Source organism: Danio aesculapii, chromosome 25 (genome assembly GCF_903798145.1).
Source record: "Danio aesculapii chromosome 25, fDanAes4.1, whole genome shotgun sequence".
Lineage (NCBI taxonomy): Eukaryota > Metazoa > Chordata > Actinopteri > Cypriniformes > Danionidae > Danio > Danio aesculapii.
In genome coordinates this window covers 29,663,417-29,687,467 of record NC_079459.1, presented here as the reverse complement: position 1 = coordinate 29,687,467, position 24,051 = coordinate 29,663,417, and the positions used below count along the sequence as shown (strand labels likewise).

The 24,051-nt window shown below is 34.1% G+C and overlaps 2 protein-coding genes across 6 annotated transcripts; one reads left to right on the top strand and one right to left on the bottom strand.

Moving 5' to 3' along the window:
* Positions 1–30: 30 nt before the first annotated feature.
* Positions 31–10,704, top strand: kcnj11l (potassium inwardly rectifying channel subfamily J member 11, like). Its single transcript, XM_056451735.1, has 6 exons — positions 31–159; positions 1,409–1,596; positions 1,681–1,917; positions 2,675–2,944; positions 4,000–4,207; positions 8,577–10,704. The coding sequence occupies exons 2-6, from the start codon at positions 1,441–1,443 to the stop codon at positions 9,002–9,004; spliced, it is 1,299 nt and encodes a 432-aa protein (XP_056307710.1). The 5' UTR covers positions 31–159; positions 1,409–1,440; the 3' UTR covers positions 9,005–10,704.
* Positions 10,705–11,571: 867 nt separating this feature from the next.
* On the bottom strand, positions 11,572–18,454 carry LOC130219360 (CD59 molecule (CD59 blood group)). 5 transcript variants are annotated; one of them, XM_056451752.1, is made up of 4 exons: positions 18,301–18,454; positions 15,518–15,616; positions 15,286–15,426; positions 11,572–12,021 (listed from the first exon to the last, which is right to left on the bottom strand). In XM_056451752.1, exons 2-4 carry the CDS (start codon positions 15,570–15,572, stop codon positions 11,819–11,821), a joined length of 399 nt encoding a protein of 132 aa, XP_056307727.1. In that variant the 5' UTR covers positions 15,573–15,616; positions 18,301–18,454; the 3' UTR covers positions 11,572–11,818. The 5 variants fall into 5 exon arrangements, with proteins under 5 accessions (XP_056307727.1, XP_056307728.1, XP_056307730.1 ...); XM_056451753.1 differs by having other exon boundaries at positions 15,518–15,587; XM_056451755.1 differs by having other exon boundaries at positions 15,286–15,390; positions 15,518–15,587.
* Between the last annotated feature and the right edge of the window lie 5,597 nt (positions 18,455–24,051).

Sequence of the window (24,051 nt, the reverse complement as noted above, 5' to 3'; positions counted from 1 at the left end):
CCGCCGGTCATTCATTTTTCTATCATAAGGACTCTGTCTGATTGCATAAGCTTCCTAGCCTGCCATCTGCTTGCGTTTGGCTTTTAAACATTTTGTTCGGTTGCTATTATTTTATTAAACGACATCGATATGAAATAAACAGCGCCGGACATTGTGCTGGTAAGCGTCTTTATTTTATATAAAAACCTTGATAATATTGTCATGATGGCGATCGTAAAATACAATAATAAAGGATGCATATTGAAAATGAGACTTTGGATGTCTTACTGCGCTGTAATGCATTCAATTAAATGAAGAAAACATTCTATTATAACACAAAATACCAATAGAGGGGATTTAAAAATAGTAATCGTTTTAATGCTGATGTTTTAACAGGAGTTAGGAGATTAGATGACATTGAGAGCGGTCTATTCAGAAACTGTCATCTGAATCCTCATACCGAATAAAATAAAACCACTACATGTTTCAAAATATGTAAAATAATCGCGCTTTTTTGATAATGTACAGCTAAATTATCATACAACTTATATAAATATGTGTGTGTATGTGTGAAATAATACATGTATATATTTTATATTTTAGTGAAACTAAGCAATTCAAAGTAGCATTTTCGCTCGTGATTAGTTTCATGGAATAGTTTTTCTCTTAATAAAGGATTAGCATTTATTTAATTAAATAATCCTATTTTAAATTTGTTAAATGTGAAAACTAAAAGAAATATAAATGTAATTGTCTAAAAATATGAATATGCTTGATATCTGTGGAACTAACAAAACGAAATCTATGAGATCTGTTTATGCATAAACTATTTGATAATAGATATAGAAAACCCATTAAAATTAAGCTTTAACTAGTTATATTCCAAGTTGTATCAAATAAATTACATTCTCTGATTTTTATTTATTGTAACCTATTAATGTAATTTATGCATGTAACCTTTATTATAATGTTATACTATAACCTTAATTATAATGTAATTTATTAATGTAACCTTTTGCATTATTAATATTATGCAAAATGTTACATTTGGGTGAAGGTTTTTGAAACCATGCAATTAAAAAATAAATAAAATAATAATAATAATAATATATATATATATATATATATATATATATATATATATATATATATATATATATATATATATATATATATATATATATATATATATATAACATCGCAAATATAATTTAAGCCTAATAATTATTTTTGAGTGTAGGTACAACAAAATGCTAAAATGATGAATTAATGATGAAATGTAATGATTTTGACACAATATACATTGTAAAAAGTTCTAAAGAATTAAAGATTAATTGATTTGACTAAAATGTATTTTATGATGTTTTTATTTTTTTCAAGTGTTCATGTTTATTTTAATTAATATTATTTTTCTAAATTCTTTCTACAGTGTGGAGCACCAATTAGCCACAAATTGTCATAATGTTGGCCCGCAAAGGCCTTTTGCCCGATGGGTTCCTGTTGACGCGACTCGCTGAAGATGCACAACCCAGCCGCATTCGGCCAAAGTCACAAAGGGCACGTTTCATCACCAAGAGCGGCTCATGCAATGTTGCCCACAAGAATATACGAGAACAGGTGAGATATACTTATCAAATCTAGGCCAAAGAAATGTTTCAATTCACCCAGTTGCAGTGTTCATTAGAGATTACTGCTTCTCAGGGCCGGTTTCTCCAAGATGTGTTCACCACCATGGTGGACCTGAAATGGCAGCATTCTTTGCTCATCTTCACCTCAGCATTCCTCTGCTCCTGGATGCTCTTTGCCATGGTGTGGTGGCTCCTGGCATTCGCACATGGTGATCTAGAACCTCGAGATCCCAACGAACCCGGACCTGTGCCGTGTGTCACGTCCATTCACTCCTTCACTTCTGCTTTTCTGTTCTCCATTGAAGTGCAGGTAAGGACCAGTCTGGATAGAGAAGGCTCTGTTGCCACCTGGAATTATTATCACATGCATTTTCAGTAATTCAAATATTTTAGACCCCAAATACATTTTTATTTATTGTCATCCACTTGTGATTGGACTGACTGAAACGTAACACTAGGTGTATAAACAGTATAAACTGTTTACTTTATTTAAATGGGTCACGAACTACCTCAATTCTTTATTTTATACTGTTCACTGAGGTCCACTTATAATGTAATCAAAATTTACCTTAAAAACTCATAAAAAGGAAGCAATGGACTATTTTCTGTGCTGTTTTTTACCCTCATCATCAGAATGGCCAATTGTAAACTCAGAAGTAAAGCCCACTGCTCTGATTGGCTAACAGTTTTGCATATTAAAGATCTTTTCTGTTCAACAGAAGGGTTAAAACCACATGAGGGAGAATAAACAATGGAATTTTTTGGTCAACTATACCTTTAACAGCGTTGAACAGGAGGTGAAGTAGAAGTTGATCTTCTTTGGAGGCGGGGCTTATCCACTCTATTACATCATAGAGTAAAACATTCCAGAACCTGTGTTTCCGTCAGACTACCTTCAATATAATTTGTTTTTAGAGGAACCACAAAGTGTTGAGTTCTGAAGATTACAGGATGTTTTTTCTAGTACTATGAGCTCTTACATGTCAAAAAAAATGAGGGAATTTTGGTTTCACAGTTTAGGACCCCTTTATATAGTCTGTAAGATAATGAAACATTTGTAATACCAGGTGACTATTGGTTTCGGAGGACGAATGGTGACGGAGGAGTGTCCGCTGGCCATCATAGTCCTTATCATCCAGAACATTCTGGGCCTGATCATCAATGCCATCATGCTTGGCTGTGTGTTCATGAAGACAGCTCAAGCCAACCGCAGAGCAGAAACCCTCATCTTCTCCCGTAACGCAGTCATTGCCCCGAGGAACGGCAGACCAACACTGATGTTTCGCGTTGGAGATCTAAGAAAAAGCATGATCATCTCTGCCAACATACAGCTACAGGTGACAGATATGCTCATCTCTTTACTGGTGTATTTGTATCCATGTAGAACTTTAACATCCACAGAACCTTCAATTGGACAGAAAGTACTCTATTGTAGTCCTTTACACCAGTGTTTCTCAACCATGTTCCTGGAGGACCACCAGCTCTGCACATTTTCAATGTCTCCTTAACCAAACACACCTGATTCAGATCATCTGCTCATTAGCAGAGCCTGAAAGACATGTAATAGTTGTGACAGACAAAGGACAAGACAAAACGTGCAGTGTTGGTGGTCCTTCAGGAACGTGGTTGAGAAACACTGCTTTAAATCTTTAGTATGTCCTTCAAATTAAGATTTTTTAAATGATTATTTTATCACCAGGTTCAGACTACATCAAACCGACACATTTGATGTCAAAACGATTACAGATATGTAGTTGTAGCCTTGAAGTTAGTATAAATTCTGCCTTAAAGGGACAGTCCACCTTAAAATGAAAATTCTGCCATCATTTACTCACCCTTCACTATTTCAAAGCAGTTTGGATTTCTATCTTCTATTAGAACACAAAAGAAGATATTTTGAAGAATGTTGGAAACTGGCAGCCATTCACTTCCGAAGTAAGAAAAAATACGTACTATGGAAGTCAATGGCAGCCAATTTCCAACATACTTCAAAATATCTTCTTTTGTGCTCAACGGAAGAAAGAAACTCAAACAGGTTTGGAACCACTTGAGGATGAGCAAAAATTGATGAATTTATTAATTTTTTTAGTTAATTAATTTTAATCAGGACTTTTTAACAAGAAGCCACTTTGGTAGCCATTGTTTGTGGTACATTAGTTCTGCTTGTAAAATTGCATGGATTGTTAAAGCAGCGAAGTAATGATTGGTTGGGAAGGACAATCTAGCCTTACATGCTTCTTGAATGCAAGAATTTAGAAATTGGACATGAACAGTGATTTTCATACACACTGATTATCATAAGACAAATAAAAATTGTGTAGTGTTAACCAAAAATGCTTTAAATCATGCCTGAGTTTGATTCCATCCTGATCTTGATTATTTTGCTCCTCAGGTGATTCGGCGGACAGTGACAGCGGAGGGCGAAGTGATTCCTGTCTGTCAGTTAGATATCCAGGTGGAAAACCCTCTCAGGAGCAACGGCATATTCCTCGTCTCTCCGCTCATTATCAGTCACACCATTGACAGAGGAAGTCCACTGTACGAGCTCTCAGCACAGTCAATGGCTACTGAAGACCTGGAGATCATTGTCATTTTGGAAGGTGAATAGAGTCTATTTACCAGTACTGGGTGGCAGCTGGAAGGGCATCCGCTGCGTAAATCATATGCTGGAATAGTTGGTGGTTCATTCCACTGTGTTGACCCCTGATAAATAAGGGATTAAGCCGAAGGAGAATGAATGAATGTTTGAATGGAGTCTACTTAATGTAATTGTTTTGTTTAAAAGCCAAAGTAATTTTAAGGGATTATCACAGATAAGCTCTCCAATTTGTGACCCTGGAGCACAAAAATTGAGATTTATACATGATCTGAAAGCTGAATAAATACATTTTCATTGATGCTGGGATACAACAATTTCAAAATCTGGAATCTGAGGGTTAAAAAAAATCTAAATATTGAGAAAGCTGGCTTTAAAGTTGTCTAAATTAGGTTAATAACAATGCAGGCCCATAGCCGGGGGGTTCGGGTGGTTCAAAAAACCCAACCCTCACTGACAAAGATCCATAATTTGTCCTATACATGACCTCATTTGTCCTATTTTGACTACTATGCCATAATAAATTGTGAAAATAACCCATGGAAGAAGGCTTTAACACCAAGTGGAATCCTGTGTTGGCTGTTGCGTCAGCATGACGGAGGAAAGTGGAATGTGCTGGCCAGTTTGCCTATTAAATGAATGATATTTAAATGACAATAGGCTACAGTTTTCAATTTAAAACTTTAACAGATTCCTATTTATTTTTATAATGATATATGCTGTAATTGATGTATATATGATGTACAGTTGAAGTCAGAATTATTAAACCCCCTGAATTATTAGCCCCCCTGTACATTTTCCCCCAATTTCTGTGTAACGGAGAGATTTTTTCAACACATTTCTAAACATAATAGTTTTAATAACTCATTTCTAATAAGTGATTTATTTTATCTTTGCCATGATGACAGTAAATAATATTTGACTAGATATTTTTCAAGACACTTCTATACAGCTTAAAGTGACATTTAAAGGCTTAACTAGGTTAATTAGGCAGGTTAGGGTAATTAGGCAAGTTATTGTATAATGATGGTTAGTTCTGTAGACTATCGAAAAAAATAAAGTTTAAAGGGGCTAATAATTTTGACCTTAAAATGTTTTTAAAAAAATTTAAAAACTGCTTTTATTCTAGCCAAAATAACAAATAAGACTTTCTCCAGAAGAAAAAATATTATCAGACATACTGTGAAAAAAATGGGGTTATGATGACCATCTAACAAGCTAATCCAGCAAAAAATAGTGCTTGAAATGTCACTAAATGCAACCGATTTAAACCTCATAATTGAATAGAAAATGAGGAGAATAACTGCAAAATAATCCACTTTTTAAGAAAAAAGAACCACCCCTTTCACCAGGCTGGCTACGGGCCTGCAATGCATATTACTAATCGAAAATTAAGTTCTGATATATTTATAGCAGTAATAAATAGTAGAAAATAAGCAGTAAATTTACAAAATGTTTTCATGGAAAATGATCTTTCATTGACATTCTAATGACTTTGGCCTAAAACAGGGGTGTCCAAACTCGGTCCTGGAGGGCCGGTGTCCTGCAGATTTTAGCTCCAACTTGCCTCAACACACCTGCACGGATGTTTCTAGAAAGCCTAGTAAGTGCTTGATTAGCTAGCCCAGGTGTGTCTGATTGGGGTTGGAACTAAACTTTGCAGGACACCGGCCCTCCAGGACCGAGCTTGGACATGCCTGGCCTAAAAGAAAAACCATTAATTATTGTCCATTGCCAAATATACCCATGCAACAAAGTTTTGTGGTCCAGGGTCACATATGTTGCTTTAAATATCCAAAAAGCCTTGTGTCAAAGTCAGTGGAACAATATGATAAAAGCTAAATATAAGTATACATATATATTTATCATACAAAATGTAAGGCAACAGAACAGTGACTACGTTTACATGGACATCAGTAATCGAATGATTTGCCTTAATCTGAATGAGCCAATAATCTGATTAAGGTGTTTACACCAGCTGCTTTTTGAATGTTCCGTTCTTGATCCTGTTTTACATGTTATAGCACATAGATCGATTAACGTCATTGCTTCATCACGCTATCCACATTTACTCCGGAGTTTCATGTAATTTTGTGAGTTTCATCTATATTTTGTCAACTTTAACTGCAGTTTGCCACTTTCATTTTCAATCAGGAGCATTTCATGCATGCCCCCTGTGACAAACATGATATTGGATGAGAGTATGAACTGCTGGAAAAGAGTTGTTTAAATGGAATTTCATAGTATACGTCGTATGGGAAAAAAACGTCCAAATTTCATGATGCAGGTGTCTGTGGGCCTTTACTGACTCGGTAGGTGCAGAGAATAGTGTCCAACAGCCGCGTATGTTTGGACTATCCTGTCATCAAATGCGGCGAAAATCCTACACGATGGTAATAGTTTGATTGCATGTGTTTACATGTCTGTACTGCATTTCAATTATGCGACTAAAATCTGCATACTCCACATGTCTTAATTCGATATCTGTTTAGTCCAATTATGACATTATTCAGATTAAGGTAATCAAAAATCACTGTTTACATGGTAGACTCTTAATCAGAGTATTGTCTTAATCATATTAAAATCAGTTTATTGGTGTCCATGTAAACTTAATTGGTGTCCATGTGTACTTAATTTCTCATATAATATAATAAGTTATTATTTCTTTGCCATATCATTTTTATGCTCTCTAGAATATTTTGCTATGAAATCTGCTACGTGCTAATGTTTTTTTGCAACCTGCAAGACATTGTTATAATCATTAACAATTATTACACAATGATTGTAGTAGTAATAAATAGTAGTAAATAGGCAGTAAATGTACAAAATAATTTCATGGAAAATGATCTTTCCTTAATATTCTAATCATTTTTGGCATAAAAGAAAAATCAATAATTTTTGTCCATTGCCAAATATACCCATGCAACACAGTTTTGTGGTTGTATATGTTGCTTTAAATGTCCAAAAAGCCTTGTGTCAAAGTCAGTGAAACAGTAAGATAAAAGCTAAATATAAATATGCATATACATTTATCATACAAAAATGGAAGGCAACAATTTCTCATGCTATATCTGTCATATTTTTATGCTTTCCAGAATATTTTGCAACTTGCTAATGTCACTTATTCTTGGAACCAACTGCAATACATTGTTATAATCAATAACAATTATTACACAATGCTTAACATGTTTGCCTCTTTTCTCAATGTTTGCTCAAGAATGTAAAAGATTACCTTAAGTAGGGCTGCACGATATTGGAAAAATCTGATATCATATATATATATATATATATATATATATATATATATATATATATATATATATATATACATACATACATACACAGTTGAAGTCAGAATTATTAGCCCTCCTTTGAATTTTCTTTTTTAAATATTTCCCATATGATGTTTAATAGAGCAAGGAAATTTTCACAGTATGTCTGATAATATTTTTTCTTCTGGATTAAGTCTTATTTGTTTTATTTTGGCTTGAATAAAAGAAGTTTTTAATTTTTTAAATCCATTTTAAGGTCAAAATTATTAGCCCCTTTAAGCTATATGTTTTTCGATAGTCTACAGAACAAACCATCATTATACAATAACTTGCCTAATTACCCTAACCTGACTAGTTAACCTAATTAAGCCTTTAAATGTCACTTTAAGCTGTATAGAAGTGTCTTGAAAAATATCTAGTCAAATATTATTTACTGTCATCATGGCAAAGATAAAATAAATCAGTTATTAGAAATGAGTTATTAAAACTATTAAGTTTAGAAATGTGTTAAAGAAATCTTTGGATAAATATTGCGATAGAAATGCAGTTTCACAAGAGCGTTTTCTGAGGAGCCTAACAGTATTTGGGTACAGAAATTAAATAATCCTAACCACAATGTAATTAATGCTTTTGTTACTTTGTTTTGTCTAGTTTCTGGTCTAAATATCTAAAAATTCTTTAATCTTTAAATAACTTGAGAAGAAATGTCACCATAAAGAGTTTTTCCTTAAAACAAGTAAAATAATATTTGAATTAGAAATTAAACAAAAATTTGAAGAATTTTATTAATTTTTTTTAATATATCGCATGTATTCCCTCTAAACACAGTAATTAAATACAATTCTGTGGCTCCTGTTCAACTATAATTCAGACTCAACATTGCATATCTTGCGTTGTGACCACTGCGGGTGCACAACGCAATAATATAAAGTAAAATTACATTTAAAGAAAATTAAACGACTTTAAAACTTAAAGAAAAAGAACAAAAATTAAACCACACTGCAGTAAAATCAAATTCAAGTCACATTCAAGACTCCATTTTGGTTAGGATGCTGTCTTTTACTAAGTTTTTAAACTAGCTCTCTAAATCTGTTCGACTAGGTGTTGTGGAGACGACTGGCATCACAATGCAGGCCCGCACATCCTACATACCAGAGGAGATCCTGTGGGGTCGGCGTTTCGTCTCTATTATGACAGAGGAGGATGGACGCTATTCTGTCGACTACTCCAAATTTGGAAACACTGTTCCCGTACGGATGCCAGCCCTCAGTGCTAAGGAGCTGGACCAGACCAGGGGTGTGCAGGACAGCGGACCCCACGAGGGTAAACCTCAGGGCTGGGGGCTGGTGAGGGCGGGACGAGGTGGGTACAGGAGGGGTGGAGCAAGGGCGTGTGATGACACTGCTGCAAAGCCGTGGTATGTGCCAGCGGAGAAAGAGGAGGAGAAGAAAGGTCAGAAGAAAACCGTGAAGCTTGAGGAGATAGGAAGAGAGATTGAAGAAGAGACAACTGAGGATATGAGCGATTAGAGCACAATTTTTTTTGGTGTTGTTGTATTTTTAGATACTGAAATAGAAATGACCTAGACGTCCACCAAGGAATTTTAATTTGCTATTATTTTACTCTGTCTCAAGCCATCCAAGATGGAGGTAGTTATTCTAATATAGAAACATTATACATTGAAAATATGCAAATTACAACAAGTTGTTATTATTTGGATTTTTACATGTATACAAATGTCATTAATGCAACACATATAATGTTAAATATTGCAAAAATGGCCTCTTACGGAGTTGGCACTTTCAGATGCAATAAAAAAATACGTGGCTCCTGAGGATACAACTAGTTCATAAATGAATATGCCTCATAATGGTGTACGCAAACTGAGCTGATGCTGTTTACAGCTTTTTATATAGGATGCATCATCCAGGACATGCACAAGTACTATTGTGATAAGCAATGCAACACACACGTCCTCTCTCTCTCTGTTGTAAACAATCAGTGTAGGCTCAGGTGAACTTATGCAGTCCATATGTAACAATATCTGATGTGTGTTATGAAAATTCTCAGACCACTTGCTGAGGTTGTGGACTAAAGGTACACACAAAATGAACAAATAAGTGTATCATCAGAAGTCACTGGTATTAGTTTTGTTTTTCCAGTGCATTTACGATTCTCAAAGTGACTTGAGACCACCATGGTTTCATCTAACCAAATTCTTTAATGTTATACTGAGAGACAAACATACCTGCATCATGGATGGCCAGAGGGGGAGTAAATTAACAGCAGATTTTCATTTTTCGATAACCCCTTTAATAGTCATATTGAATCTAGCCTATTACAAATAGGTCTTTTTTTTATAGGCTACATGTTTTGGAAACTGTTGAAACATGAACAACTGTGTCGTTCTTGTGGATGTTTTGTCAGTAAAATAATACATTTTATGATCGTTTTAACAGAAAAATTTGGGATTTTTAGACGTATTCTCCAAGATGTGGACTTTAAGTTAGGGCTGACGGCATAGCTAGTTTGATGAAGTAAAATGAAAGGTGAGTATACAAATACAGCAAATACAGTCAATTTACAACTTCCAGGTTGTGGTATACATTTCAAAGATCACACTTACCTGTTTTTGCAGTTAAAATAGCGGGATTATCTAAAAATGTTAGGTATACGGACAATTTTTTTCAGTTTAATTAAAGGCGCGAATCGCGAGTGCAACACTCAAATGCGTCCGTCTATCGCGTGTACATATAAACAATGTAAACGAAAAGCCCAAACTATTTACCAAGAATTTTATTCTATTCTCCACAGCTTTTATTTTATTTACCTCAAATTACATACAGCATATAAACCAGACTAAGATGTGTGTTATTGTTGTCTCAGTTGAAGAAAAGGCAGCTGTATTTGTTTTGATACTACAGAAATCCTTATAGAACTCTTTTAGAAAATATTCCAGTTCTGTTTTTTTGCCTTTCTGTCTTTTCATCTCGTTTCATGAGATGTGATTGTGTTTACGTGACTTGTTTATGTGGCTGTCTTTTGTTATTTAGTTTTTTGTAAGTGACATATTGTGTTTACATTTGTGTGGGATTGTGCAATTGTATTGTGAACTGTGTGACCTGATGTTTGTGTTCACTTAATTTATGAAAATGACCATTAGAGAATACATTCCGTGTGTATTTATTGTTTACATATCGGTGCATTAATTGATATTACATGTATTTAACAAAATAAATGACATTTTATATATCTGACTGAAAGAATTCTCAGAGTTTTCTTTGTTTTTTTTGAAGGGGGGAAATAGCATGTTACGTCATAGGATTAGGGGTCAACAGCTGGCCAGAGTTTACTTTTACAGACTTTACAGGGGAAAAGCTGGTGCGTCTGCATTCATATGGTGGAGATTTTAAAATAGGCTGTTTTAAATCCACTCAGCAGGCTAGCACTGACTATTGTCCTCATGTGTTTACCCGAAAACCAAAAATTCTGTCATCATTTACTCATCTTTCGATTTCCACAAACTTGTTTTGAGTTTCTTTCTTCCGTTGAACACAAAAGAATAATATAAAATAAACATATTATTAATAATCAAATAATCAATCAATAAAATAAAATAGATTTTGAAAAATGTTGGAAACCTGTGACTTTAATAGAATTAGTTTTTCCTACTATGGAAGTCAATGGTTACAGATTTCCAACATTTTTCAAAACATCTTCTTTTGCGTTCAACAGAAATAAGATACTCATATAGGTTTGAAACCACTTGAGGGTGAGTAAATCGTGAGTATTTTTGCATTTTTGGGTGAACTATCCCTTTAAGTATTTAAATGGACTGGTTGTAATGGAGCTGTCTGCGATTCTGAATGGACACGAACTGTCGTTGAAGAAGATGGGTTAAATTAAAACTCCAAATGTTTTAAAAATGTGGTGTTTGCCAGACTATTTACTAGTGTTACTCAACTGTTACTAACAATTTTTGTAAATTAATTATGACATTGCCTAAATTGTGATTTGCTTTAGCATGTATATGAATATGTTTATTTTAGCTTGATGTAAATTAATTTGATTGAAAATAAAAGAATTACAAAAGAAAGAAATTCATAAACTTAAGGTTTATTTTTTAATAGGGTATTTTTACTGACGTAAAGGTTCCACATACAAAGTTCATATAAGAAAAGTTTGCTACATTCGTTTAAAATATCAGTCAAAATAAAAGTCAGAAAACAATGGTATTAGAGTTACAAAAACAAAACAGTGTATTTAGATATAAAAGCAGTTAGTTCATACAAACACTATATAATCATATACAGTAAATATATAGGGTAACAAACTGTATCCATTTAGCAAGTCATGCAGTGAAAGAGGCCTGTGAACACGGCCAGCAGAGAGAGAAACAGTGAGCCTGCAGTTGTCAGTGGGCCGCCGTTACACAGGTCTGTGTTACAGCATCTGTATGTATACTCTGATATGGATGGAAACTGCTGCGACAGGCGAGAGTTATCGCAGTCAGTGTATCGAATGCACCGGCGAATGGTCTTCCCACCTGGAGAATCACAAACATTACTACAGTAACTACATAGAACGAATCAGAATTTAAAATTGATGAAAAAGACACATTTAGGTCTAATAAAAGGCAATGCATATAACAGATTTCGTCAATTGTATTTACACTGGAAATTTACTTTTGGTGTTTATTTAAACTACTTATTTAAAATGAGTTGAAACAACACAATTGTTAAATTATTTTTGGGACAACTTAATTGTTTTATGTTCAATCCACTTAAAATTTTGAAAAAACGATTAGTTAATTTAATCGATCAATGAGGAATTGTCAAGTCAAGACACACTTTATTTATAGAGCACTTTAAAAAACAGAGAAGTAAGCCAAAGTGCTGTACAGAAATATACAACAAAGCAAGCATAATAGGGTAAATGCGCAGCTAGTGTTTCTTCCCATACCGATAAACTTCCGGTGAACGGTTGATGTTTTTTTCAATTTGATACGGTTCCTTTTACAGCATCAATGTTGTAATTAAAATATAATCAGTTAAATAAACTTCAGTGTTCATTTAGTTGTTTAAGCATGAAACGAGACGAAAAGCCAAGATTAGCAGGCGAGCGCAGAAACCTCATTGAATATACTGGGGTAAATAAATGTTAATATTTTAAAGACATGGCACGGAAAAATAAAATTTAATGCAGTGCTTCTTGTACATTCTGTGACCCCACTTTCTATCGTATATCCATCAGGCAGTGAAGATCATTAATTTTTAAAGAAAACAAACCTTAATCGAGCCAATTTTGTAATGGCATGCAGTTCACCAGAAGCGTTAGACTCAGGTAACTAAAAAATTATTAGTCCTTTCACAACTTCTGCATATACTCTATATTATATAAAATATAGGGCAAAATATAGCTGAACTACCTAAAAAGACATATACTGTAAATAAAAATCATTAGTTAGTAAAATCAGGTGTCAAAGGCCAACTAAAATAAATTTCGAGAACTGTGTGAAAGCCAATATTTTTTACAGTGTCAGTTGTTATTTAAACACATTTTTAATTCTAACTAGGCTTTCTTTTGTTATAATATATTTTTATACACATTGAATAAAACAATATTCTGATTTTGAAGTAAATTTTCTGTCAAAAAAAAATTAAGAAAAAAATATAAACAAATACAACAACACATTTTAAAGTCTTACCTTTTGAAGGCTATAGACAAGGTGAAATCATAGATTTTTTTAGGAATGTTCTTTTCAGGTAATGAATTTTAAGAAAATAAAGGGGAAAAAAAACCCTCTAAAATACATTAACTTCATTGTACGAATAGTAGTAATTGAGCATAAAGTAAAAACAACACTCAAAAAAATATTTTTGCAGGTTGTTTAAACTTATTTACAAAGAGCTGAATCAACACAATTTTTGAGGGATTTTTTAGGCACAACTTAATAGTTTTATATTTAACCCACTTAAATTTATAAAAACAATTAGGTTGACTTCAAATCCATGTGTTAGGACAACATGAAGGAATAGACCCTCACATTTCCAGGTTTCTCAGTAGTGGAAATCTTCATAGTTGGGTAAACTGAGCAGTGAATTGGAGAATACAACAAATAATTTTTTACAATGCTATTGGCTGAAATAATTAAATAAAAACTCCACGATGGAGTTATCTAGACTTTTAGAAAAAGGAAAATAATTGTGTGAGACTGATGACGGCAACCAGAGGAGAGACTAACGTCAAATGTACTCTCCGCCCCCTAGATGCTGCATTAGAAACACCTCACATAAGCGGTAATAAGCGATGTAACATTCATAATTGCATATAAATGTTTTTTTTTTAAATTCAAGGTATTATAAACCTTCATATTATGACGACCGTTAAACACGTCATAACAGTCTTGTGAAAAGGCTCCACGGTCATTTTTTTACAGTGAAGAATGTTCTGTTTCGAGAGCATTTGTTAAATTTAATTCCTTTTAAGCATCTCAAATATTTTTTCTTTACTACAAAATTCCTTCTTAAAAAAAAATACACAATTCTTTCTAAAATAACAAAAACTTTAAATTTATCAATTAACATTTAGTAACATTATTCGCCACAGCCATATCACCCTGCAGCCCAAGACTGGTTACTCACTGAAGGTAAGCAGGGTTGTGCCTGGTCAGTACCTCGATGGGAGACCACATGAGAAAACTAGACTGCTGTTGGAAGTGGTGTTAGTGAGGCCAGCAGGGGGTGCTCAACCTGTGGTTTTTGTGAGTCCTAATGCCCCAGTATAGTGAAGAAAACACTATACTGACAGTGAGTGCCGTCTTCCAGACCTCAAACTGAGGTCCTGACTTTCTGCGGTCATTAAAAATCCCATGGCACTTCTCGTAAAGATTAGAAGTGTAATCCTGGTGTCCTGGCCAAACTCCCTCCCAATCACTCCCATCCATGGTATCGGGTAGTCTAGATAGGATACGCGGCCAGCCGGAAGTGCGTTATGCACATCAATATAGCAGCATTTTTTATGACACTGTATAACAATAATTTATATTTTTACAGCACTGTGACGGTTGGGTTTAGGGTTGGGGTAGGGGTAGATGTTAAAAAAATAGTATTTATTGGGTAATATAATAGATAACATAAGTAATACACGGTATAATTTTTTTAATGTTACTGTGATGGTTGGGTTTAGGGTTGGGGTGGACGTTAATAAAATACACTTAACGGGAAATTTAATAAATAATATAATTTATTTTCATTAACTTCCGGCCGCAACCATATCTGATCTAGCAACAACCATGGAATTGTTTCTATCACTGTCTCTTCACTCCACCTATAGCTGGTGTGTAGTGAGCACACTGGCTCGGTTGTCTTGTGGCTGCAGTCACATCATCCAAGTGGATGCTGCACACTAGTGGTGGAGAGGGGAGACCACCTCATGATTGTACAGCACTTTGGGTGTGTGGCCATACACAATAAATGCACTATATAAATACACATTACTTACTTATTAATAATTAGTATAGTTTTCATCACACATTTAAAAAGCAACTAACTACTAATTAGTAAAGTCCTTTTTTTTTTTACTGTTTACCTTACGTAGTTATTGCAAAGCGTTTCAGAAACGTGAAGTTAGTTCTCAGAAAATGCCTTGTTTGTATATGACAAATATGTTGTGTATAATGTAAAGATAGTTTAAATGATAAAAGTCTCTAAATATTTTAGAAAAGAAAGAATTATATTATAATGTATTAACAATGGTTTAAAATGAGATGAAGCCAGCACTCAACTTCTAATAAACAACAATGCCAAACCTTTCTCGTGCAGATGTAAACAGGCGTCCTCATAAGAGCAGGGCTGCTGAACGGAGCATCGTCCTCCAGCGTAATCCTCACACTTATAGCATCGCAGAGACGAGCCTGCAGAGGAGAATCGCATTCCATAATGCTTATTGCCTGTTTCGAATACAAAACACTGAGGTCATGACCAAAGCCACACAGAACCAGCCAAACAAACAACTGCCAGGCGTGTGTGCTGGAAACTTACCTAAACTGAGAGTCACACAACAGACCAATAGAAAAAGTCCAAGAGAGCGCTTCATTATGAGGAAACCTGCCTGAGAGACTGATCATAAATAGCGTGAAACTACAATTAAGCAGAAGGAAAAGGCATGAAATTCAAACAACAGTTGTGATCGACTCTTAATAATTAAATATTTATTTTCCAGACAGAGAAAATAACATCATTTAACGAAATATTCAAAGAAGAGAGTGTAAAATATGTATTATTAGTATCACAGAGATGCCCAAACTAGGACCGCGCGCCAAAGTTGGCCCATGGGAGCCTTTAAATTGGCCCGCCATCCCATCTGAGAATGATTTAGAGATTGTCATTTTAATTTTAATGTAAGCCTTTATTTGTTTGTTTTAGGGTCAAGCTACCAAATGTTATCTGAAATTAAATGTTTCAATTTAAATGGTGTAAATCAGGGGTGACCAACCCTGTTCCTGGAGATCGACCTTCCTGCAGATTTCAGTTGCAACCCATATCAAACACACCTGCTTGTAATTATCAAGTGCTGTTCAGGTCCTAATTAATTGGTTCAGGTGTGTTTGATCAGGGTTGGAGTGGAACTTTGCAGGAAGGTCGATCTCCAGGAACAGGGTTGAGCACCACTGGTGTAAATGAATCAGATTTAGTTGAAAATGTACATATGATGGATAGAGGACAATGCAGAGACTTTGGTGAGCAAATTATAGCAAAGAAAGCTTCTGCTTGACTAGTATTCAGCATTGAACTCCACTGTGTTATAAATGTGATTATGTTTTTAAATCGCAATTAATTATCATTTATAAAGTTATACTGCATCTGTTAATACAATTCAACGTGAGGTTTTCTATTAATTTTTTAATATTATGAAATGAATTAGGAAATTACCAATGACAACCTTAATATAAAATAGTAAATGGTATATTTATCTTCGGCCCAGGGCTGTCAATGATATTAGGTTTTTGGCCCTTCATTTGAAAAAGTTTGGACACCCCTGATTTTGATAGTGAGATAAGAAAAAAAATAAAAATAAAATAAAAATATATACAATAAAATTAATAAATAAAATAATAATGTGGAGGGGGGTAAAGTGGCAAAAAAATAGTTTTAGGTATAATGGCAATGAATAAAGGTTTTAATAAAATGAATGAATGAATGAATTAATTAAATAAATGAAAATTGAGAGGGGATATGCTGACAAAATACTGTTTATTTTAATATATAAGTGGTCATATAAAATATTTAAGTGATTAAAAACAGCAAACAAATGGGTAAAAACTGGGTATAGTGGCAAAGATTAAAGGTTTAAAATAAATAAATAAATAAATAAATAGATTAATTAAAAAATGAGAGGGGGTATATACTAACAAAATACACTTATTATATTATATTATATTATATTATATTATATTATATTATATTATATTATATTATATTATATTATATTATATTATATTATAAGTGATTGTATAAAATATTTAAGTGATTAAAAACAGCAAACATCTAAGAATGAGGGATAAAACCAAGTATTTTTAATTATAGTGGCATCGAATAAAGGTTAAAAAGATTCAAACTGAGGATTAAAAATAAGAATTAAAAGGCCATGTTTAAATGTAAATGAGAAAAAAGTATTAAACTTTAGTTTGAATTTGTTTACATAACAAGCTACAGAAAAAATGAAGAGACCACATGAAAACTTGACAATAAATAAAAATGTAATTGAGAGACATTTTATGATGGTGCTTAATATATTGATACATATTTATAGACGGTTTAAGAGAACACAATACTAACATTTTAACTTAAGAGTAAAGAAATCAATATTCCACCCTCATTTTGAATCACAACAAATAAAACAATCATAATTGTCAGAGGAAAAAAGAGCTGTAAATGACATAAAAAAAGATAGGCATGTTGTTTTTTCATGGGGCATCTATTTTTTTAAATTCATTTTAAGCATCTGTTTTTTAAATTTACTACAATTTTTCTTCAAATGTTATATATATATATATATATATATATATATATATATATATATATATATATATATATATATATATTTTTTTTTTTTTACATTTTTTACATTTTAAGTTAAGAACCTAAAATAAACAAACTTTAAAACAACCTCTAATTTCTCAATAAATATTTAGTAATATTAATAATTAGTAAATATTATTCATATTATTAATTATTAATAAATAGTACAGATTTTATCAAGCTTTTAAAAAGCAACTAATTCCTAATTTTAAAACAAATCTCAAAATGGCATCATTTATTAAATTTGCATAAAAGTACCTTTATAAAATCAAACAAAATCTAACATTTCACTGAAACCCGTGCACTTAAAACTAAACCAGTACATCCAGCGAAAGTTTATTTTTCTATATCTCTATTAGTATAAACAATAAACAACATGCATACTTCAACATGCATAAACTTCAAAAAAAGAATTAAAAAAAAAGAGCATTGTTCAAATATCAATATAAAAGGCCCATACAAGAAACAACATGTATACTTGCATTTTTTTTTTTTATATTTTGTTATACACACTAAATAAAACAATATACCAACTGTGCGAAGTGAATTTTCTTACAGTCAACAAGAAAAACTAAAAAATATATAAACAAATACAAGAAAACTTTTGGAAATCATACCTTCTGAAGACTAACTACAAAAAAAGAGTGTTGTTCAAATATCAATACACAAAAACCTCATTGTGAGAAAAAGCTATTCCAAAAAAAAAAATCTGTAACATCGGAATAATATTAAATATGTCTTACCCTGCTCGAAAATATTCCAGTATCACAAACGTCCAATCTTGTGTGTTACAAAAAAGCCCAAAAGAATTCCTCGTGCCACCTCTTCTCTGCTTGCTCGGCCAGCCTCACCCTCACCCTACATGAATGATGTCATTGATGGAGCTTCTCCTGGGTGCCAGCGCACATTAAACTGACCCTAAAAATAATGACACTTTATATTTGACCATCAACATTGTTATTATAGACTATCATGCGTCATATTCTCCTAAAGAAAATATAGTTACTTGCAAAATAGTAAACAATCATCATAATAAACATGTGTTTGATGTATGAAAAGGAAGAAAATCACATTTTTCTTTGTCCATAAAATAAAATTGCACAAATAAAAAATCCTCAATAGACATTTGGTAGAGCATTTAAAGTACATTGTAAAAACAGATAATGGATTTACTTAAAAAGTGAATAAACCTGCTGTTGTTAAGCAATGAGTTGATGCTACTTAAAAAAAAAAAACAATGGGTTAATTCACTTTTTAAGTAACATCAACTAATTGCTTAAAAAACAATGGGCTTACTCACTTTAAGTGATTAGTAGACGTTACTTGAAGTGAGTAAACCGATTGTTTTTCAGGCGATTAGTTGACGTTACTTAAATAAAGTGAGTAAACCAATTGTTTCTTTAAGCGATTAGTTGATGTTACTTAAATAAAGTTAGTAAACCGATTGTTTTTTCAGGCGATTAGTTGATGTAATTTAAATAAAGTGAGTAAACCCATTGTTTTTTTTAGGTGAATAGTTGACGTTACTTAAATAAAGTGAGTAAACCCATTGTTTCTTTAAGCGATTAGTTGATGTTACTTAAATAAAGTGAGTAAACCCGTTGTTTCTTTAAGCGATTAGTTGACGTTACTTAAATAAAATGAGTAAACCCGTTGTTTCTTTAAGCGATTAGTTGACGTTACTTAAATAAAGTGAGTAAACCCGTTGTTTTTTTTAGGCGAATAATTGACGTTACTTAAATAAAGTGAGTAAACCCATTGTTTCTTTAAGCAATTAGTTGACGTTACTTAAATAAAGTGAGTAAACCGATTGTTTTTTAGGCGAATAGTTGACGTAACTTAAATGCAGTAAACCAATTGTTTATTTAGGCGATTAGTTAACTTTACTTAAAGTGAAAAAACCCATTTTTTTGCGATTAGTTGACGTTACTTACATAAAGCTTAGTGAACCCATTGTTTTTTTAGGCGATTAGTTGCCATTACTTAAATAAAGTGAGTAAACCTGTTGTTTTTTCAGGCGATTAGTTGACGTTACTTAAATAAAGTGAGTTAATCCATTGTTTTTTTAAGTGATTAGTTGTTTACTTAAAAAAGTGAGTAAACCTATTGTAACTTGAAACTGTGAATTGACTTTTTTTTTATTATACACATGGTTCATTTACTTAATAATTTTAAGGCAATGGGTTTTCTCACTTTATGTAGCGTCCACTAATTGCTTAAAAAATATTGAGTTTTTACAGTGTAGCTATATAAAATATAAAAGTGGTAAAGTCTAGAAGGGTCACAGCTGCATACTCGCATCACAGCATAATTTTGGTGACACCATACAACAATAATTACTATTTTTATATTACTGTGACGGGTAGGTTTAAGGTTTGGAATGGATAGAGGTTAAATTTGGATGTCAAATAGACGTCAAGGTTTTGACCTCAAATCCATAAGCATTTTTAACATGTTTTTGATGCTGTTTTGACATCACAGTGGTTAAAGTGACTTAAAAAAACGAAAAATAAACAAACCTTGAGCTTGAACTAATTGTATCACCATCACTGCTAACCCCCAGAACTAAAACCCAATCCTTTTTGCTAGGTTTCCCATGCAGCGCTGCAGCTGGTGGCGACAATAAGGCCTGTGTGGCATCTCCCAGAGCCGTTCTGCAGTCATGGAAGCACTCAATTCAAATGTCATCTCAATGCCGCCCTTATTTTAGTCTCTGTCTGAAAAGACACAAAATACAACCGTGAATCTGTATGCCAGGACAGTAGAACAATCGGGGTTAAGTAAATGGATTTGTGGCATTTAAAACAGTGAAGTGGCGCTGTTTGTTTGGCTGCCCATATTATGCTGTTGACATTCTCTTACGATGATAAAGGGAACAAAATCATCCATCACATGTCAGAATGCTAATATCCAGGGGAAGGCGTGATGATTGGCTTTTTCCACAATGCCGGAATGGGACTGTGTGTAAAGGAGCAAATCTAGGCACGGGTGAACAATGAAGCTGTGGTCAGACAAGCAACAAAGAGCACTTGATCTTTGTTTGGGCTGCGGTAACAGTGCAGCTTTTTAAATAATGTGTGTGTGTGTGTGTGCGTGTGTGTCTAATTCAGCGTACAAAAAAGATTCAGGCAACATTTTTTGTGAAGTTGTAGCTAAAACAAACATTAATGGAGTATGTTTTACAAGACAATACTTTCTTTTCTGTTTACTTGTTCATAATACCCCATATGAAAAATACTATAGTAAATACTATTCTATATATTCTGAATAAGTTAATGAATCCTAAAGCATACTGTAGTATTAACTGTAGTGAACTGATAAGCTACTGTAGTATATCATTAAAATGTGGTGTCTTGAGGAAATCATACCATACAATTGTAGAAAACTACAATACTGGATTGCTTATATTACTATAAATAGACACTCAGCAGAAAACTTTATTAGTTACACCTGTCCAACTGCTCGTTAATGCAAATTTCTAATCTGCCAATCACATGGCAGCTAAGAACAGGAAACTGAGGCTGTAGTTCGCACAGGGTCATCAAAACTGGACAATAGAAAATTGGAAAAACGTTGCCTGGTCTGACGAGTCTCGATTTCTGCTGAGACATTCAGATGGTAGGGTCAGAATATGGCGTCAACAACATGAAAGCATGGATCCATCCTGCCTTGTTTTGTGAGAAAAACATTTTCATCTCTTGAGTCAAGATATCATCTATCCAGAATATTTTGTGCCGTCACTGTCCCATAAATAATATGTTTATTAATAAATTAATTTAAAAACAAACTCTAAAAATTCTAAAGCTGAACTCATCTTGACAAATATAATATGCATAATAGATCCCCTACAATTTTCAAGTGAGCAGAATAATGCACAATTCAATAATTGATTACGGTTTATACTATTCGAATATGTTTGTGATCTCTATGTTTTTGTAACTTTGTCCTATGCTGTCTGTCTTGACCAGGGATCCCGTAACATGGCTAGCCAGTTACGTTTTGGATTAGTTTGCACCAATTCTGGGTTTTAGGTACCATGAAGGCAGTTCAGATGCTCCATAATACCATGGCAACAAAGAGTGATTAAAGTTGAGCTGCCCTTACTGTACGTTACCTAAAACCCAAGATTGGCGCAGACTAAAGACTAAACTGAAACTTAACATTGCTAATTCAGTTTCATGGTACAGGCCCCAGGAAGGCCACGCTGGTAGAAAAGTTCCTGGTTAAATAAGTAAATACAAAAACAGCATGAGTTGTGTGATGACAATAATGCAGTTCACTTTTGTGCCTAATACCCCTTGCCTACCACTGTCTAGACTAGGCTTTCGAAATTATGTTTTCATGATGTTATCATGTCTTCAGGGGCGGGCTAAGTGCACCACCAACCTCAATGACCTTAAGCTATAAAGGGCTCTGAATACAGTTGACTGTGGGTGTAAACACACTGCACTGTGAATATTTGACAAAACAATTGCTAATAAAACACAGCTAAAGGCTAATACATTTTATATCAGTTTCGGTTATTTTCAGTGTTCATTCATTCAATCATTTTCTTCTGCTTTTTCGGGACCAGGTCGTGGGGGCAGCCATCTCAGGAGAGAATCCCAGACTTCCCTCTCCTCAGACACTTCCTCCAGCTCCGCCCGGGGGATCCCGAGGCATTCCCAGGCCAGTCGAGAGACAGTCTTCTCCATCGTGTCCTGGGTCTTCCCCGAGACCTCCTCCCAGTGAGACATGCCTGGAACAACTCCCTAGGTAGGTGTACAGGAGGCATCCGAAACAGATGCCAGAGCCACCTTAGTGACTCCTCTCGACATGGAGGAGCAGCAGCTCTATTACGAGTTCCTCCCGGGCAGTGGTGTAAAGTAACTAAATTACAAGTACTCAAATTACTGTAGTTTTTCTCAGCAATTGTAAGTTACTGAGTAGTTTTAAAAATGTGAACTTTTACTTTTCCTTGAGTACATTTTTAGTGCAGTATTGGTACTTTTACTCCACTACTTTCCTTCAACCTGCAGTCACTGCTTTATTTTTTCTTGTGTATGGGGATTAGAAAAAGCAGTCCTGCGAGTCCAATCAAAGTCACATATAGAAGGTAAATCACATAATGAAGTACTTCAAGACATGAGTGATTTATAATTGCAGAAAACTGTTTGGAAGTATTCAAAGTGTCCAAGAGGATCTCCAAAGTCTTTACACGAATTGCCCCAGAGACTGTTAAGATGCATGTCACTGATGACAAGAGGACGGATGTTTACTGAATGATGACCAAAATGGCCTTAAACACCCAGCAGGCACAAGACGTCAACATGATGTCAGATTGACGTTGTACCCTAATGTCATGGGGACGTTGCATTTTGTTTGGAAATGAAAATCGAGTTCAGGCTGACGTCAATGTCCAACGTCCAAGCTAAAACCAACCAAATATCAATGTTTAATGATGTTACAGCTTGACGTTGTGTGGACGTTACCCTTATTGACATTTATCAGATGTTGGATTTTGGTTGCCATACCTGATGAATAAATGTCAGTATTTGACGTCAATATGATGTTGATTTTAGATATTGGGTCGACATTGGACTTTGGTTATTAACAACCTAAAATCGACCAAATATCAATGTCATTTGGCATCATTATTGCACATCAAAATAAGATTGTCTTTAGACGCTGGCTAGACGTTGAATTTTGGTCACCTGACATCACAACCTAAATCTAACCTAATATTAACGTCTTATGACGTTGTGTGCCTGCTGGGCAATAATTAGATGGACTACAGAATGTTACGTTTACACACATCCACAAATTACATGTAAATGCATCAGTTTTTAACAGCGTAATACACACTACTCTTGAGTACTTTTAAAAGGGTTACTTTTTACTCATACTTTTGAGTAATATTTACAACGATACTTTTTACTCTACTTGTACTACATTTTTAGGCAAGTATTGGTACTTTTTCCACCACTGCTCCCAGGTGACAGAGCTCCTTACCCTATCTATAAGGTTGCGCCCTGCCACCGCTGCCGAAAGAAACTCATTTCAGCAGCTTGTATCCGAGATCTTGTCCTTTCAGTCATGACCCAAAGCTCATGACCATAGGTGAGAGTAGGAATGTAGATTGACCAGTAAATCGAGAGCTTTGCCTTTCGGCTCACCTGTTTCTTTACCACAACAAACCGACGCATCGACCACATTCCTGCTGCCGCTACACCAATCCACCTGTCAATCTCATGCTCCATCCTTCCCTCACTCGTGAACAAAACCCAAAAGATACTTGAACTCCTCCACCTGGGGTACGGACTTTCCTCCAACCAGGAGATGACAAATATTTTTTAGAGAACGGTATCTCTAAGATTATATTATAAATGTCCCTATTTATGCTTTGAAGATCAATTTAATTCTTATGGGGTACTTTGTTTAGCGAACTCATCCTTAAAAGAAACACGAGGCGGGGGGGGGGGGGGGGGGGGGGTGTATCAATGTGACAATGGAAA

Coding starts and splice junctions, on each gene's coding strand:
- LOC130219360 (XM_056451752.1), bottom strand. CDS start 15,572: ATGAAGCGCTCTCTTGGACTTTTTCTATTGGTCTGTTGTGTGACTCTC. Junction 15,427..15,517: donor TTGTGTGACTCTCAGTTTAG/GTAAGTTTCCAG, acceptor TATTCGAAACAG/GCAATAAGCATTATGGAATG. Junction 12,022..15,285: donor TTTACATCTGCACGAGAAAG/GTTTGGCATTGT, acceptor GTGATTCTCCAG/GTGGGAAGACCATTCGCCGG.
- kcnj11l (XM_056451735.1), top strand. CDS start 1,441: ATGTTGGCCCGCAAAGGCCTTTTGCCCGATGGGTTCCTGTTGACGCGA. Junction 1,597..1,680: donor ACAAGAATATACGAGAACAG/GTGAGATATACT, acceptor ACTGCTTCTCAG/GGCCGGTTTCTCCAAGATGT. Junction 1,918..2,674: donor TGTTCTCCATTGAAGTGCAG/GTAAGGACCAGT, acceptor TTGTAATACCAG/GTGACTATTGGTTTCGGAGG.